This window comes from Haliotis cracherodii, unplaced genomic scaffold (assembly GCF_022045235.1).
Source record: "Haliotis cracherodii isolate W230 unplaced genomic scaffold, xgHalCrac1.p SCAF_16, whole genome shotgun sequence".
Taxonomy (NCBI): Eukaryota; Metazoa; Mollusca; class Gastropoda; order Lepetellida; family Haliotidae; genus Haliotis; species Haliotis cracherodii.
The window spans coordinates 31,303,244-31,319,003 of NW_027266271.1; the positions used below are offsets into that span (position 1 = coordinate 31,303,244).

Consider the following 15,760-nt stretch of genomic DNA (forward strand, 5'->3'; position numbering starts at 1 on the left):
CGCCCAGTGGAATCTATTTCTCCAAAATAGTGGAAACTGATTATTTTCTGGTGTTGACGTTTTATATTTCCAATGTTATGCAATGGCAACCAATGTAACTGACCTGTCAGTCACAGAACACTCACCATTGCTTTGTTTATTTGTCATACTGTCCCAGTATAGGTGGAACTTCATATAACAGCAAATCTACTTGAGAATACGTATCATCACAGTTTGGATTGTAGAAAATAAACAATGAGTATCTTAGCAGAGGATACCTTGGAATCAGATACATGTATGTTACATTAACTGTAATGTGCAAGTGGGAGCAGAGAACGCGAGAAGTACTTAAAATCCTAAATGTTCTGTGGTTAAATTGCACTTTTGAAAGAACTAAGCAGCGACCGTATATTTTATCTCTCAGGGGATTCTGATGTATAGCCAGTGTGACAGTCATACACCCCACACTCAAAATTTACTATCAGCATTTGTAGTAATTTCATATGGGACCATCATGTAGTCAGTTCGCTTGCTCCCTCCCTCGCTGTAATTCGTTACTGTTACTTGTCACCACTATCGATGGCTGCCAAAGTTGTTGTTGACAGTATCTGCGCTATTGGCAAACTGCACGAAGCCAGATGACGTGTCTTTTATCTGTGATGCTCTTCAACATTAAACTGTAGATTTACTGGGAATGAGCGTGAAAGGTACGACGTGAAACCACCCTGAAGGATGGTTGAAGACGTGTCGGCATTGTATGAGATGAAGTATTCGTCATTATGTGACCTGTCAGTTTCATGATTTCACGTCATTCAACGCTAGCATGTTGCAGAAGTTTGACTGTTGTGGTCATGTACCATGCAGTGTACCAATACGTTTCGGGAGATTTGTTTGTGTGTTTTCGTGGGTTTCCAATAATGGTCTGACATCAAACGTATAGAATCTTGATGAGTTATCGGCAGACATTTTTTTATGGAACGATATGTAGGCTAACGATGTATTCATGATGACTGTCTTTGTGTGAACACGCTCCGTTTAGACGTATCAAATGCAAATTAGATACCAAATTCCAACCAATCAGAATCAGTTGTTCTTCAATGTCATGGGAGAATACACAGTACTTTGGTCATCCATAACTCCAGTCCATGCAGCCTGATTCTTATTTATAATACAGGAACTTCAGAGGCAACATTTGGTCCACTGTGTCAATTAACCTCACAAGTACCGTGTGCTTGTCTAAAACATCCACTTGATTTTAATATTTTACAGAGTAATGTTACCCTTCGCACTTTGAACCATTAGTAAAGTCAATACACGTCAATAACATTTTGAGCAAATATATATTGTCAATGCAAGAGAATAACCACTCTGGATTATAAACCGAAACAGATTCCTTAACTCAAATAATGGCGAATGTATGTTCCTTAGTTTCCTCGGTAATTCATCGTATTAACTCTTTGCATACCTAAATGTCGGCCCTCACATTAAGGAGCACATAGTGTGTCCATGTAGGTATCAAGTATATATATTGGTGATATGTTAATGTGTAAATGTATGCATGATGTATAAACAGGAATCTCTTGCAAGATTGGTTATTATAGATGAACATAGGTATAATATACATTATTACATATTTAAATCTACAGTAAACTACGGTTATAACGAACACGCTTATAACGAACTTACGGATATAACGAACTTACTGTTTTGGTCCCGACTATTTGCTGTAGTTATGCTATATATATGCTTATAACGAACTACGGTTATAACGAACTAAAATTAGTAGTCCCTTTGAGTTCGTTATAACCGTACTTTACTGTATGTCCGTCATTGTAATAGTAAATTGCTAAGCAGATTTAAAAAAAATACTGAGCATAGTTGAATCGTGGTAGTGGCACTTGTTAAGTGAGCAGATGCATAAGAGGTTCACTTATCGTGAACCTAATATTTCATGAATTGAAATATTTTGCCATCAAGTTCTGAAACTTTTAGGTGTTCCCGAATTAAGCATACCCTGCTCATCCTTCAACACCCGTCATAAAAAAGTAAGTGTTTTGTTGTGAACACTTGTCAATACTCCTACCATAGGACTGCAGCCTGAAATTAATCGAGCCTGAACCAGACAATCTAGTCATTAGTATCACGCCACGCCATCAAGGCACCTGACATAAATTCCCGTAACTGGGAAATGTAGATGCCATAAGCTGGAGCTGATTGTATGTTGTAAGACATGAAGGGGAAAATCACGATTGGAAATCGAAATAATCCCTGTTGTCACACCTCTTTATTACAGGGGTTGCCATCATTTTAGTCCATGCATAGATTCCCCACTGAAGTTAATTGTGTATATGAAACTGAGATTGAACCCTTTGGCAAAGTGCCCTCTCTTTGACTTAAAGTGCAACTAACGTGAAAATCGAATATCAATATTAAATATTAAAATCTGTAAAATTGCTATGTTGTGTTTGTTTTTTATGGCTTCTTGTGTCATCCCGCATGTAATTATGGAGGACCTTCCACATAGCAATATATGAAGAGGGGCACACTTAGCACCTATGGGGACACCTGGTACTTGCCATAATGTTCTATCCCTAAATTTGGCACACATTGATATTCTCAATCAGGAAATCAAGCACACGACCTATTTCTGAGTAGAGTTACCTTAAGCTTTAAGCAATTAACTATTAAACAGTCATAACAATATGTGTCCGAACTCCTTTCTTGGAAACAAAATACGATTACTTGCCTCTTTGACAAATGCCGTTCCTCCCATCCTTCCACTGTAGTGCACAGGCCCTAGGACATTTTCCTGTGTTAGGGTTACACGCGGCGCCTCCTTCACAGTGACAGGAATAGCTACAGGAGTCTCCGAACTGTCCTCGAGGGCAGGTACCTGTGAGTAGATAAAAGTCAATAAGAGTAAATATAAAGAGCTTATTGTTGGTGGTGTGTTTGTGTTATCAGACATTGCTTCCAGAATGTATACCCGTTATGGTTTCTTGTAATATATACTATGTGTATGCCTTATGACGCATTACAGCAAAACGTAAGATATATACTGGGGCAAATTAAAAACTTCACATTTTTAAAAGTAATCCCATATATGATATACAACGGACAAATGTATCAGAGAAGGTTTTTTTTAATCATTAATGTACAAAGAAGGATTTTAATTAACGGTGGTAACCATAATTTGTTCCAAGCACCTACGGTATTCGGTAATAACATCAACAGTTTAAATCATAAGTCCCAAGCTGACAACTGCCATACAACGCCTCCGCATGGACCTTGTGATGCTTGTGAACACATGATTGGGAAGACGACGCCATTGTTGCTGCAAAATGCTGCCAAGATCTTGCAAATTCTGTGGTTGGTTCTGGAGAATGCGCAGACTTCTGCCAAGTGCATCCCAGACGTGATGGATGGGATTGAGGTCGGGAGACCTTGACGGCCAGTCCATGACATTGACTCCCGCATTCTGAAGGAAATTCCTTGTCAAAATTGCTGTGTGGGGTCTCGCATTGTCGTGTTGGAAGATCAAACAGGGTCCATGTGCTGCCATAAAAGGCAGAAGTTCTGGTGCCAGTACCTGGTCAAGGTAAGCAGCAGCGTTGAGGTCGCCACGGATGACAAGAAGCCTGGAACGTGCTTTGCCACAGAAAGCACCCCACACCATGACACTTCCGCCTCGAAATCTGTCAACTTCCTGTACACAACACTGGGCGTAACGTTCATGACGGCGCCTCCACACCCTCGCCCTATCAGCAAATCAAAGATTAAATCGGGAGTCATCACTGAAGACGACATGATTCCAATTCCTCTGAGTCCATCGTAAATGTCGCTGTGCCCACAATTGACGTTGACGTCTGTGTAATTGAATCAGAATCGGCCCGCAGTATGGCCGTCGTGCTTGAAGGTGAGCAGTTCTCAAACGGTTACGAACAGTTTGCGCACTCAATCTACCCCTTAACACTTCATTTCTGGTTGATGTAGCCGTAAAAAAATCGGTTACGGAGGTGACGTAAGACAATCTGACGATCCTCTGCATGTGACGTCACACGTGGTCGACCTGGCCGAGGGCGATCAGCGGTGGTATCCTTTTGCTGTAGACGCGTCTGTAAATCATAAACAGTCCGTCGACTACAACCCATCGTCCTTGCGACTTCAGCTACGGACGTTCCCATCTGCAACATGCCGATGGCACGTTCACGTTGCACATTTGAAAGGCGTGGCATGACAAATGGCCCTAAAGACTTTTGTTTTCTTGTGTTTTTCTTTTTTTTGTTGATGACTGCTAACAAGTATGGCTGAAAACACATGCGGTATTATGGCCACGTGACCAGTTGCACGTGAAAAAACACTTTTGTCACTACAGTGCTGTGCACATGATTTTGATCGATTCACCTCCACAAAAACGGGTGTTATCTGAAGACAATACGTGGCCATTACTGTTTAAATACACAATAAGGGCCCACAATGATAACTGGTCAAAATGTTAAAATTTTAGGATTGTGAAGTTTTTAATTTGGTTCAGTGTATATTTTCTGGAAGTATCACGTAATACATACAGGTAAAAGTCTTTTACTCCAGCTATGGGAACTGGATATGGAATAATCTCATCTCACCTTATGATTTGGGAATGATGCATCAGTTGGCATGAAAAAATGTTTCAATGTGTACAGTTCCAATCGCCTTGCCATTTTCATGTAGCAATGATAATAATGTTTTTGAGGAGCACCAATGAGAAATAAATGTTGTTCAACAAGAAGAAAAACTACACATTTATATTTTGAATGAAACTTGACTAACGGAATCAACAGAGACTAAGATAATTGCTAAACATTAGTATCAGTGTTATTTGCAGTGTTGCTATATACCAGTTTCATTTTACACTATGTTAGGCAATGTTGAACTGGTCGCACTTGCACAAAGACAAGCGCTAAGACTATCGTAAGCCCATGTTTAAGTATGGGAGTTACGATCATCTTAGCGCTGAGATCGCTTTGTGCAAGGGGGCCCTGGAGATACTAATGATTGCATGGTCCCGCTGTTCAGGACACAGCCAAGGGTTAAAAGATATTGTACACATGTTGCTGTATCATTACAATGCAAAAGTTTCGTGTAGACAACTATACTACTAAAAAGGACCACCTGATTCTTTCATATTACCATAGTTAATCTTTCATGTCATGATGGAATTGGTTGAGTATGATTAAATGAGCTCAATTTCGAAAAATGCCTTTAGGTTAGCTTAGGTACTTCAGAGCATGTATATTCTATTCAAATGTCGTGGAAAGATACATTTGCTTACAACTAAACTTTTGGATCAACGTCTCACCATCAAAGGCCTGGTTAAGTGATTTTAGAAAGTGTTTGGAAACATTCGGTGCAGTTTACTAAATGTAACCTTAACATGGAGTTTTCACACGTCCTCACTCACTGGCACACAATTTGTATTGACATTTGTGGATGCTACTGGTAGAGCAGGACATGGTTACCCTATCGCGTCACCTGGTGTCACCACTGATTTTCAGTGCTATTTTGCCTTCTACGCCCTTTAAAATAGCTATCGGCAGATGTTCGAGACTGATAATTCTTTTGCATTAACGTTTTGAATTTATTAAATTCCAATATAGATAACATCATACAAATGTAGAAGTATTGTTTAGCAAGTTCATGCATGATCCTTAAGTGTAAATGTCCGTCACTGTTGTGGACCGTGTGGCCTGTGGCCGGTATTCCATACTTTACTTCTACCTATTGGACATAAATGACTTTTTCCGGAACCTATTTACTCAATCTCTATACCAATTCTTATAATATATGTACAACAAAAGAGTCATGTAAATACTTTATGTTTCATACCATGAATTGAAATGGAATTTGGTTTCAAGAATGGTTAAGACACTTTTGACGCGCGAGAGCCAGATCCCAACATCGAACCATCCTTCACGATCCTGCCAAAGTGCACATTGAAGAATATCAGTTGAATATTATATCCCTAACTCCCAAACTATTAACTCTATATTTCGAGTGAAAAAAGCACAGTTACATCATGGCGACTGTCAATAATCGAGTCTGGCCCAGGCAAACCATTGGTGTAATGCATCAAACATCATATGCTTAATTTAACGACTCCATCCGCATAAGTCGGAGAATCATGTTGGACTGAGGAGATAGTCTTTCCAGAATACCCTTGGGGAAAATATCATAGATACATGTATGATATTGTTCGTCAAATTGCTATGTTACTCAACGGTCATAACAGAAAGTTTTATAGAGTTCAGTGTTATGGATGCGATAAACCAATCCCATAAACTTGGTATCACGATCCGATAAATATGCAAATGACGTCACCTTGGAGGAACTACTTGTAATAAACTTATACAAAGATTTGAAGCCAATTTTGGTCAAAAGGCTTTACATAACATACCACAAAAGTAAATTCAGGTGAGTGTAAACCAATATGACTGCATGTCTTTTGTTTCTGTATCACAGATGGGACGGTTCACTCAGGATTTGTACACAGTTTCTAAATTTACATTTGGTGTATGGAAATATAGAAATCAATTGTTTTAAATATGACATTAAATCATAAAGAATTTATCACCTTCGTGTGTTTCCGTATCGTAAATATGATTTATGGGGAATATGAAGTTGGTATTATGCCCGCCACAGACTCCAAGGATAGAATTCTTTTTCCAGATATGTGATATTTACGATACGGAATCTCACGCAACTAATAATCTCTATTTATGGCATATAGGAATGAAATAATTGATTTTGTGTTTTCTTTCATGGCAAATCCATTTGGGGTGAGGTTGAGGTTGTTGTCCTTATTTATAATCTGAGAAAACAAATTCATTGTCAAACATACTCACTCAGTGTAAAACACACACAGCAAGCTAATCCCAGGACTGCAAAACACAACCTACAGGAGGCCGCCATGTTGGGTTTAAAGGGAATGGGAAACGTCAACGCAGAAGAAGTCAACCGAACGAAACTGTTCCTGATAACTGTATTTATAATATAATGGCTAGTGTTATAATAGTGATAAACTTGGTCTCACGATCAGATAAATATGCAAATGAGGTCGTCACGCAGGAACTACTTTCAAGCCCCATACATATACATCGATACACTGCCTTTTTCCTCAAAACACTGTTGACTAACATTCCCAAATATATATGGCTTCTCAATGTGTGGTTGACAGCATGTTTATTTGTCGCTGTATGATAAAGTGGGCGATTCACTCACACATTGTATTTATACGTATAAAGCTACTTCACTGAGTTTAAATTCCCCCTTAAACATCAATCATTTCAGACCATCGTGTGTTTCCGTATCATAAACATCATGTGTTTGGAATAAAACCTATGTATTCATATGGAAAAACAATCGGCTAATGAACTCAATGCGTTTTGTACATAAAAACAAATTGAAAGTATTTTGCAATGAAATGGATCAGAACTAAGAGGCCAATCCCGGGTGAATGAATGAATAAATATTTATGGAATGGCTGCGTAGGCTTTAAACGATAAAGGAAACCAGCTGACGTCAATGATAGTCGATAGGTGATGTCATTTTAAATTGGGTTCAACCTCGCGTTCAAAATAATTGCACATATATCGCGATGTACGTGTGCGCGCGTGTCGGTGTGCGAGGGTGGATCGGTGGATGGTTGCAGGTTCGAGAATATCGTCCTCATCGCAGTGCAATCTCATTAATAATAGCAGTAGCAAGAGCTAAGATCTTATTTTAATGAGACTTTATCACAGTGCCGAACATCATCATCGCAGTGGAGAACATCGTCCTTATCACAGTGGAGGACATCATTCTTATCGCAGTGCTGAACATCATCCTTATCACAGTGCCGAACATCATCATCGCAGTGGAGAACATCGTCCTTATCACAGTGGAGGACATCATTCTTATCGCAGTGCCGAACATCATCCTTATTGCAGTGCTGAACATCGTCCTTATCGCAGTGGAGAACATCGTCCTTATCGCAGTGCCGAACATCATCCTTATTGCAGTGCCGAACATCGTCCTTATTGCAGTGCGGAACATCGTCTTTATCGCAGTGCCGAACATCATCCTTATCACAGTAGAGAACACCGTCCTTATCGCAGTGGAGAACATCGTCCTTAATGCAGAAGAGAACATTGTCCTTATCGCATTGGAGAACATCATCCTTATCGCAGTGGAGGACATCATTCTTATCGGAGTGCTGAACATCGTCCTTATCGCAGTGGAGGACATCATCCTTATCGCAGTGGAAAACATCGTCCTTATTGCAGTGGAGGACATCATCCTTATTGCAGTGGAGAACATCATCCTTATCGCAGTGGAGGACATCATCCTTATCGCAGGGGAGGACATCATCCTTATCGCAGTGGAAAACATCGTCCTTTTTGCAGTGGAGGACATCATCCTTATTGCAGTGGAGAACATCATCCTTATTGCAGTGGAGGACATCATCCTTATCGCAGGGGAGGACATCATCCTTATTGCAGTGGAGAACATCATCCTTAGCGCAGTGGAGGACATCATCCTTATCGCAGGGGAGATCATCGTCCTTAATGCAGTGGAGGACATCGTCCTTATCGCAGTGGAGGACATCATCTTTATCGCAGGGCCGAACATCATCCTTATCGCAGTGGAGGACATCATCCTTATCGCAGTGCCGAACATCGTCCTTATCGCAGTGGAGGACATCATCCTTATCGCAGTGCGGAACATCGTCTTTATCACAGTGCCGAACATCGTCCTTATTGCAGTGCGGAACATCGTCTTTATCGCAGTGCCGAACATCGTCCTTATTGCATTGTGGAACATCGTCTTTATCGCAGTGCCGAACATCATCCTTATCACAGTAGAGAACACCGTCCTTATCGCAGTGGAGAACATCGTCCTTAATGCAGAAGAGAACATTGTCCTTATCGCAGTGGAGGACATCATTCTTATCGCAGTGCTGAACATCATCCTTATCGCAGTGGAGGACATCATCCTTATCGCAGTGGAAAACATCGTCCTTATCGCAGTGGAGGACATCATCCTTATTGCAGTGGAGGACATCATCCTTATTGCAGTGGAGGACATCATCCTTATTGCAGTGGAGGACATCATCCTTATCGCAGTGGAGGACATCATCCTTATCGCAGTGGAGGACATCATCCTTATTGCAGTGGAGGACATCATCCTTATCGCAGTGGAGGACATCATCCTTATCGCTGGGGAGATCATCGTCCTTAATGCAGTGGAGGACATCGTCCTTATCGCAGTGGAGGACATCATCCTTATCGCAGTGGAGGACATCATCCTTATCGCTGGGGAGATCATCATCCTTAGCGCAGTGGAGGACATAATCCTTATCGCAGGGCCGAACATCGTCCTTATCACAGTGGAGAACATCATCCTTATCGCAGTGGAGAACATCGTCCTTATCGCAGTGGAGGACATCATCCTTATTGCAATGGAGGACATCATCCTTATCGCAATGGATAACATTGTCCTTTTCGCAGTGGAAAACATCATCGTTATTGCTGTGGAGGACATCATCCTTATCGCAGTGGAGAAGATCGTCCACATCGCAGTGGAGAACATCGTCCTTTATTATAAAACCGTTGATGACGGCACCACAGCCAGTTAGAGAAAGGCGAACTAGCTTTCAACAAATATGTCCACGCATCACCCATCATTATAAAGGCTTCAGATATGTGAATAATAAATTGAATGTTAACTAAATTGAGCACATGAAGACACATCGTATGTTACTTTCCTAACTGTAGAATCATCAGTATCAAATCAACTAGGTATTGTGAAAAAGGTCATCAAGGACTAGCAGGAAGCTTCCAATGTTGCTAATGAGGACTAGACTAACATCCAGTCTCTGAAATGAACACATCGTACAGTCGTATCGTTGTTCAGTTATCTTAATAAAAATATAATAAAAGGGAGCCCAGTGACTCTCTTCATTTTCCTGATACTGCAGTAATCTAGACTTGCCAAACATTATAGACTTGCATGGGCTCCCCATCGCTGGCGACGTTCAGTCGTGTTGATTCAATAATGTGTGTAATTTTGTATACAATCAGACGTTTGGTTACTCGACTGAAAGTCTCCAAGATAACGTGTACCTTGCGAACTTGCAATGTACGGAATGTATAAATATACTAAATTTAATCAGCTCAAGGGTCTTATATAGACGTCGGTGTGTAAGAGAGAGCAAACACGGAATAAAAGAAAAGTGGGACTGAGTTATTAGTTTCTAATCAATATAGTAGAGGTATGTGATTTTCAACCGTGCAACGCCAATGTATAAGGCCAGATTAGGACAAAGTCACATTGATAGTTCAGTAAACTTCCATCCCTACGAAAGAAGTTTCCTCATTTGCATGTTTATCAGATCGTGATGCCAAGTTTATTGGATCGGTTTATCGCATCGATAACATTATTCACACTACGTTATAAGTATGTGTTTATTAATCACTCTAAAAATGTGATACCAGGTGTTCACGAAAATGTCAGCGCATCCTGCTCCTTCGGTGGCACCCGTCAAAAATACATGCACCTGAAAAAGACGGGAATATATGGTTCAAGTCAAACTAGGGACATTATTTGATCACTAATGCATCAAACGTCCTTCACATGTCTACCATCATACTTTTTGAAAGCTTTGCTGATGCCTTTAATGGTGTACCCTGTTTACACAACATGTGCACAAGCGTTGTAAGACATCTTCAAAGACAGAGCATGCGCCATTGTACCTCACAAGTTGAGAAATGTAGACACCAAGCCCTGGAGCTGCTGGAATATTTGAAAGCTGAAGTCTTCCATTTATCATACAAGAGATCTCTGCTAAAACAGCTTCATCGCGCAACCAGTTAAATTAGCAGGGCTAGACGTGATAGCGAATACGGGTTTATCTCATTCGTTTCCTGGTCGTTACATGTGATTTGCCCCCTTTCAATGTGTAACCTGTGTATAGTTCATATCAGCCACCGCGAATTGTCTGTTGTCCGTCAGCGTACTTTAAACATTTTGCTATAGCTGCTTTGATTTATGGTTTTCATCGAAATACATTATTTAGAATAACCTTACTTGTCGAATATAAATTTGAATATTATTACCTAGCATGCATAAGCGCTTTATAGTTTCAAAATGGGCTTTACGAGGAAGTATAATTTGGCGTATCACTGGAGGTTGGGGACGGTTGTTGTGCCCCCTCAACCGGTTGCGTACGGTTCTGCCACAAATTGGTCTCAAATCCAGTAATTGCCCAAGCTGTTCGTGTGGCAGTTTGGTAATCGATCCCGTTGATGCACCAACCGCATATGGTTGACCTTTGGTCGTGACGTCATACGTGGACGACCGGTCATAAATGCACTCAAGTCATAAGTGTTGTCTTGCTGGAGAAGCCTTCAGAGATGAAATTGTGTTTCGATGAACAGTAAAATGTCTGGCAACTTTCTTTTATGAAATATAACCACGGCGCATAGATGTTAATTGTCAGTGGCATTTATGAGCACCTGATAGCTAAAAGGTCATTGTGCGCTGTTCACATTTAAAAAACACGTGTGCAAGTAGCGTGCTCCAAACAAACAAGCTGACACCAAAATTCTACGCCGTGCACGAACATGCACGTGCAAACTGTGAATCACGACACTAAAGTCGAGGAGATGTCTTCATGAATATGTATTGTAAGATGCTTTCTTTCATCTCAGACTATTTTTTTGGGAACTGTACATGAAGCGCAGTTTCTTTTACTTTCCTTTAGTATATTGGAGTATGTCAAAATCCAGTTTAAACACTAGTCTGTGTCCTTTGTACGTTAATGACGGCATTGCACCACACTGAACACGTGACAATACAGTTTCCCATTGACCCACGATACAGCCGATGCGTGGACTCAGTTTATCTTTGCCTATAATGTTATTACCTTCAGACAGACAAATACTCATAATATAGTTTCTGGAACATGGTTCGGTGGTGGTTTAGTACGGGTGGTGCAGCATTACACAGGGGGAAGTGTGTTTTGTTTGCCCTTTCTCCTAAACTACATTAACGTGAACTCCATGACAGGTGCTGGAGAGACATGTGAAATACTGTAATGAATGAAACATGAACACATAGTTATTCATTTACTGATGTATGAATATGAGAGGCATTATGGATACACAAATTAAAATACAGCAATATAAAACTGACAGCATTAATTCAACATTTAGTCTCTTTTCCTCAGGCGTGGCGATAACTTTGAAAGAGTGTTATCGGTTGTGCGTATGATTGCCTCCTCCTGATCAGACAGGAAATGTTGTCCCCTTGCATAAACGTTGTGATTTCCAAGGAAGAGTTAAATATTCATGCATTTGTATCACACAGTGTGGATGAATGGATATAATTTAAGGCCGCAATGACCTGAATTACTGTACAGAGCTTTCTGATAAAGCTTATTGATAAGAGAGTGTACGGGGACATAATTCAAGGGGAGGAAGGGACAGGTCAGGCTCTTTGTATCATCATGGGTATCAGTGTCGGGAAATACAGAACAGCTATAGAGGTTATCACGCGAGTGTGTATGGGGATGGTAAATATCCTGCATTAGGAATAAACATTGCATTTAGCGATCCTTGGGGAGCTAAATAAATAGTGTTTATTCCTATTACAGGATATTTACCATCCCCAAACACACAAGTGTGATAACCTCTTTATCATATAATGTTTTCTTTAATTCTGTGCTTGAAAATCACTTTCCCTCTCTCACAAACATTACCTAAACATTGCGAGTTTTCATGGAATGCGCGCATTAATATTTATTACGTCACAGGGTAAGTGATGTGACAGTCGGACATTGACAGTAGCCAATATAGTTGAAACTGAAATCTGTTTCTTATACAGTGTCGAAGCAACATATACGCAAAACAACAATTGTGTTTACCTGCATTTCGCGGCAATCCATCGATATGTCCGCTAGAGTAACTGCCCTTTGTCAAAGGGAAGCTACTCTAACCCTAGTCCATGAGACGTCACGGCCACGTTCAGACGTTGTTGACAGTCGGCCTGTCCTGTCATAACGTTAAGAAGTGCAGTCAGATGTACACTCAGCGACAAAACAAAACAAGGTAACAATTCAAACATATTTCGGCCAAATCTAACTATTTTAATATGTGGAAACGGTTTCAAGCCGCAGAGGTCTACAAACACAGATATGGCTACTGATACCGCTTGGATAGGCCTAGTGCCCTCGCAAAATTGTTTCGAAATTTATATCTCCAAAGTTGCCCAAACTTATAAAATGCCTCAGCGACGTCACAGTTAGACACTGATTTTAAGTATATTAGACTGTTCTTTTGATAATGATAGCAATTATCTCTGTAGTTTATCCAGATTCCCGATGGTTAATTCTGACTCGATTGCCGAATGACAAGGTTGGTTGGTTGGTTGGTTTGTTATTTAACGCCGCACTCAGCAATATTACAGCTATATGACGGCGGTCTGTAAATAATCGAGTCTTGACCAGACAATCCAGTGATTGATATCATGAGCATCGATCTACGTAATTGGGACGGATGACATGCATCGACCAAGTCAGCGAGCCTGACCACCCGATCCCGTTAGTTACGAAAAGCATAGTCACCTTTTCTGGCAAACATGGGTTGCTGAAGACCTATTATTCCCCGGATCTTCACGGGTCCGAAGGCGACGCCATGTTTGTTTATAAACACTGAAAGTAGTCCCTACTTGACCTTTGATATTTGCATCTCTATCCGCATATGACCCCAACGGATATCGTTTTTATCCGTTGACTTTATCCTGCCGAGAAGCCTACCCATTAATTATATGATAAAGCACATTATTCTGTCTGATAACTGGTTTGTGTAAATACATTATCACGAAACATTGAATAATCGTACGGGAGTGATTCACATATAAACCTACTGCGTTTCGAGATTAGAGGTGCAAAACGTTGTCAATTCAAATTTTCCAAAGCGTGTCTTTAGACTACAAGTATTTCATTAGAAAAGGAAAAGATATCTTTGTAGGTTATCTGATATCGCTACCTGCCCTGTATTCATGCTAAACAATAGGGTATGGGTGTACAAGATGAAAATGGCAAATAAGCAATATACAATTTTTGAAGATTTAACCCAATAGCAATGTCTCGTTTATGCCATATATTCATATAAGTCGGCCACAAATAGACATGTAGTTGCAACTCTGCTTCTGTATGACCGCATTAAGGCTTGATGAATACAAATGAACTTGTATTGAAGCCTTAAAGATACACATGCATTACATGTTAATCATATTCTTCTGCAAACAGACGAATTATAACTCAGCTTTGGAAATAGTTGGTTGTCCAACAGACGCGCTGTATTGGTGCTTTTGCATGTGTTTGCGACGGTGGCCACCGATTGGGCAAGATCTTTCGCGAACACCTGGCATGGTTACTATTTGATAGAGGTTTTTAAAAAAAACATGCTTATGCTATACTAGGAACAGATTTCTTATGATTAAGGAAGCGATTTTTGAATTTCATCGTATCCCAATTGCAAGGAACGAGGACAGTCACTGGATTGTCTGGTTCAGACTCGATGTGATACAAACCGCAGTCATTTAGCTGGAATATTGCTGAGTGACCAAATATACACTTGGGTCATGAAACCTGAGACACGGATTCCATTCCCCACATGGGCGCAATGTGTGTAGCCCATTTCTGGTGGTCCCCCCGTTTCCGGTGAATGAAATGTTCGAACATTCATGTAATATGTGGCCTGCAGGTTATACAATGAGTGTGGGTACATCATCCTGACTTGGTCTGCAGTTGCAGTGTATTATTATGCCTCAAAGTGAGATTGACCAATCAGAGAGCAGAACTACTGACCCCACATGAGCCCGTATACCGTCGACCCGTGAAGATTCCGTGGTAGAACAGGTCTTCAGCAAACTATGTTTGCCGTAAAAGGTGACTATGCTTGTCGTAAAAGGCGACTAAAGGGATCGGGTGGTCAGGCTCGCTGATTTGGTTGATGAATGTCATCGATCCCAATTGCGTGGATCGATGCTCATGATATTAATTAGTGGTTTTAATATCATAACTTGTGATGTGCAAGGACGTTCATGTATTTTGGGTCACTTTCATGACTTTAATAAGATTTTATGAAGTTAAAATTATCAAAAAGCCTACGCCTCTGAGGTTTGAAGTGTAGTCTCCCTTTGACCCTTAACGTCTTAGGTTGTAAGTGTTAAGTGTTGAGTTTTAAGTTTTGACATGACATGTGCGACAAAGATACCAAATAGTGTAAACTTTTCGGCATAATGAATTCGTTATGGTATCTTTAGTTGCCGTTCTGTGTCATATTAGGTTAGCAGAAAGATATTGGCCGAGCCGTCAGCCGGTGTCATATTAGGTTAGCAGAAAAAGATTGGGCGAGGCGTCAGCCGGTGTCATATTAGCTTAGCAGAAAAATATGTTTCTGCTAACCTAATATAACTTCATAGGCGGCAATTAAAGACACCATAACTAATAGTATGTGTCGACTTATTTCAATGCCGTCCTCCGTGTACAAAACACGCAAAGTTATTGTCTACCTGGATGGGTCACAGCGAGTTTCTGCACGTGGTGCGTTTCCTGGTTGAAACACTCCACGTGATGTTCTTGATGTGTAATCACGTGCTCGCTGACATTTACATGGTTATAGACTTCGAATAACATTGTTGACATCCACGTGCTATCCACTAAGTATTTGACTCATTTTAGTTATATGTATACACAGCA

At 40.5% G+C, this 15,760-nt stretch overlaps 1 protein-coding gene across 1 annotated transcript in view; it reads right to left on the minus strand.

The window, feature by feature from the left end:
- LOC139463698 (multiple epidermal growth factor-like domains protein 11) overlaps positions 1-6,927 on the minus strand; it is a 30,383-nt gene extending 23,456 nt beyond the window's left edge. The window contains exons 1-2 of the mRNA XM_071244954.1: positions 6,861-6,927; positions 2,726-2,872 (exon numbers count right to left, since the gene is read on the minus strand). Coding sequence (XP_071101055.1) covers positions 2,726-2,872; positions 6,861-6,927 — 214 coding nt within the window. The remainder of the gene's footprint in view (positions 1-2,725; positions 2,873-6,860) is intronic.
- Positions 6,928-15,760: the final 8,833 nt, after the last annotated feature.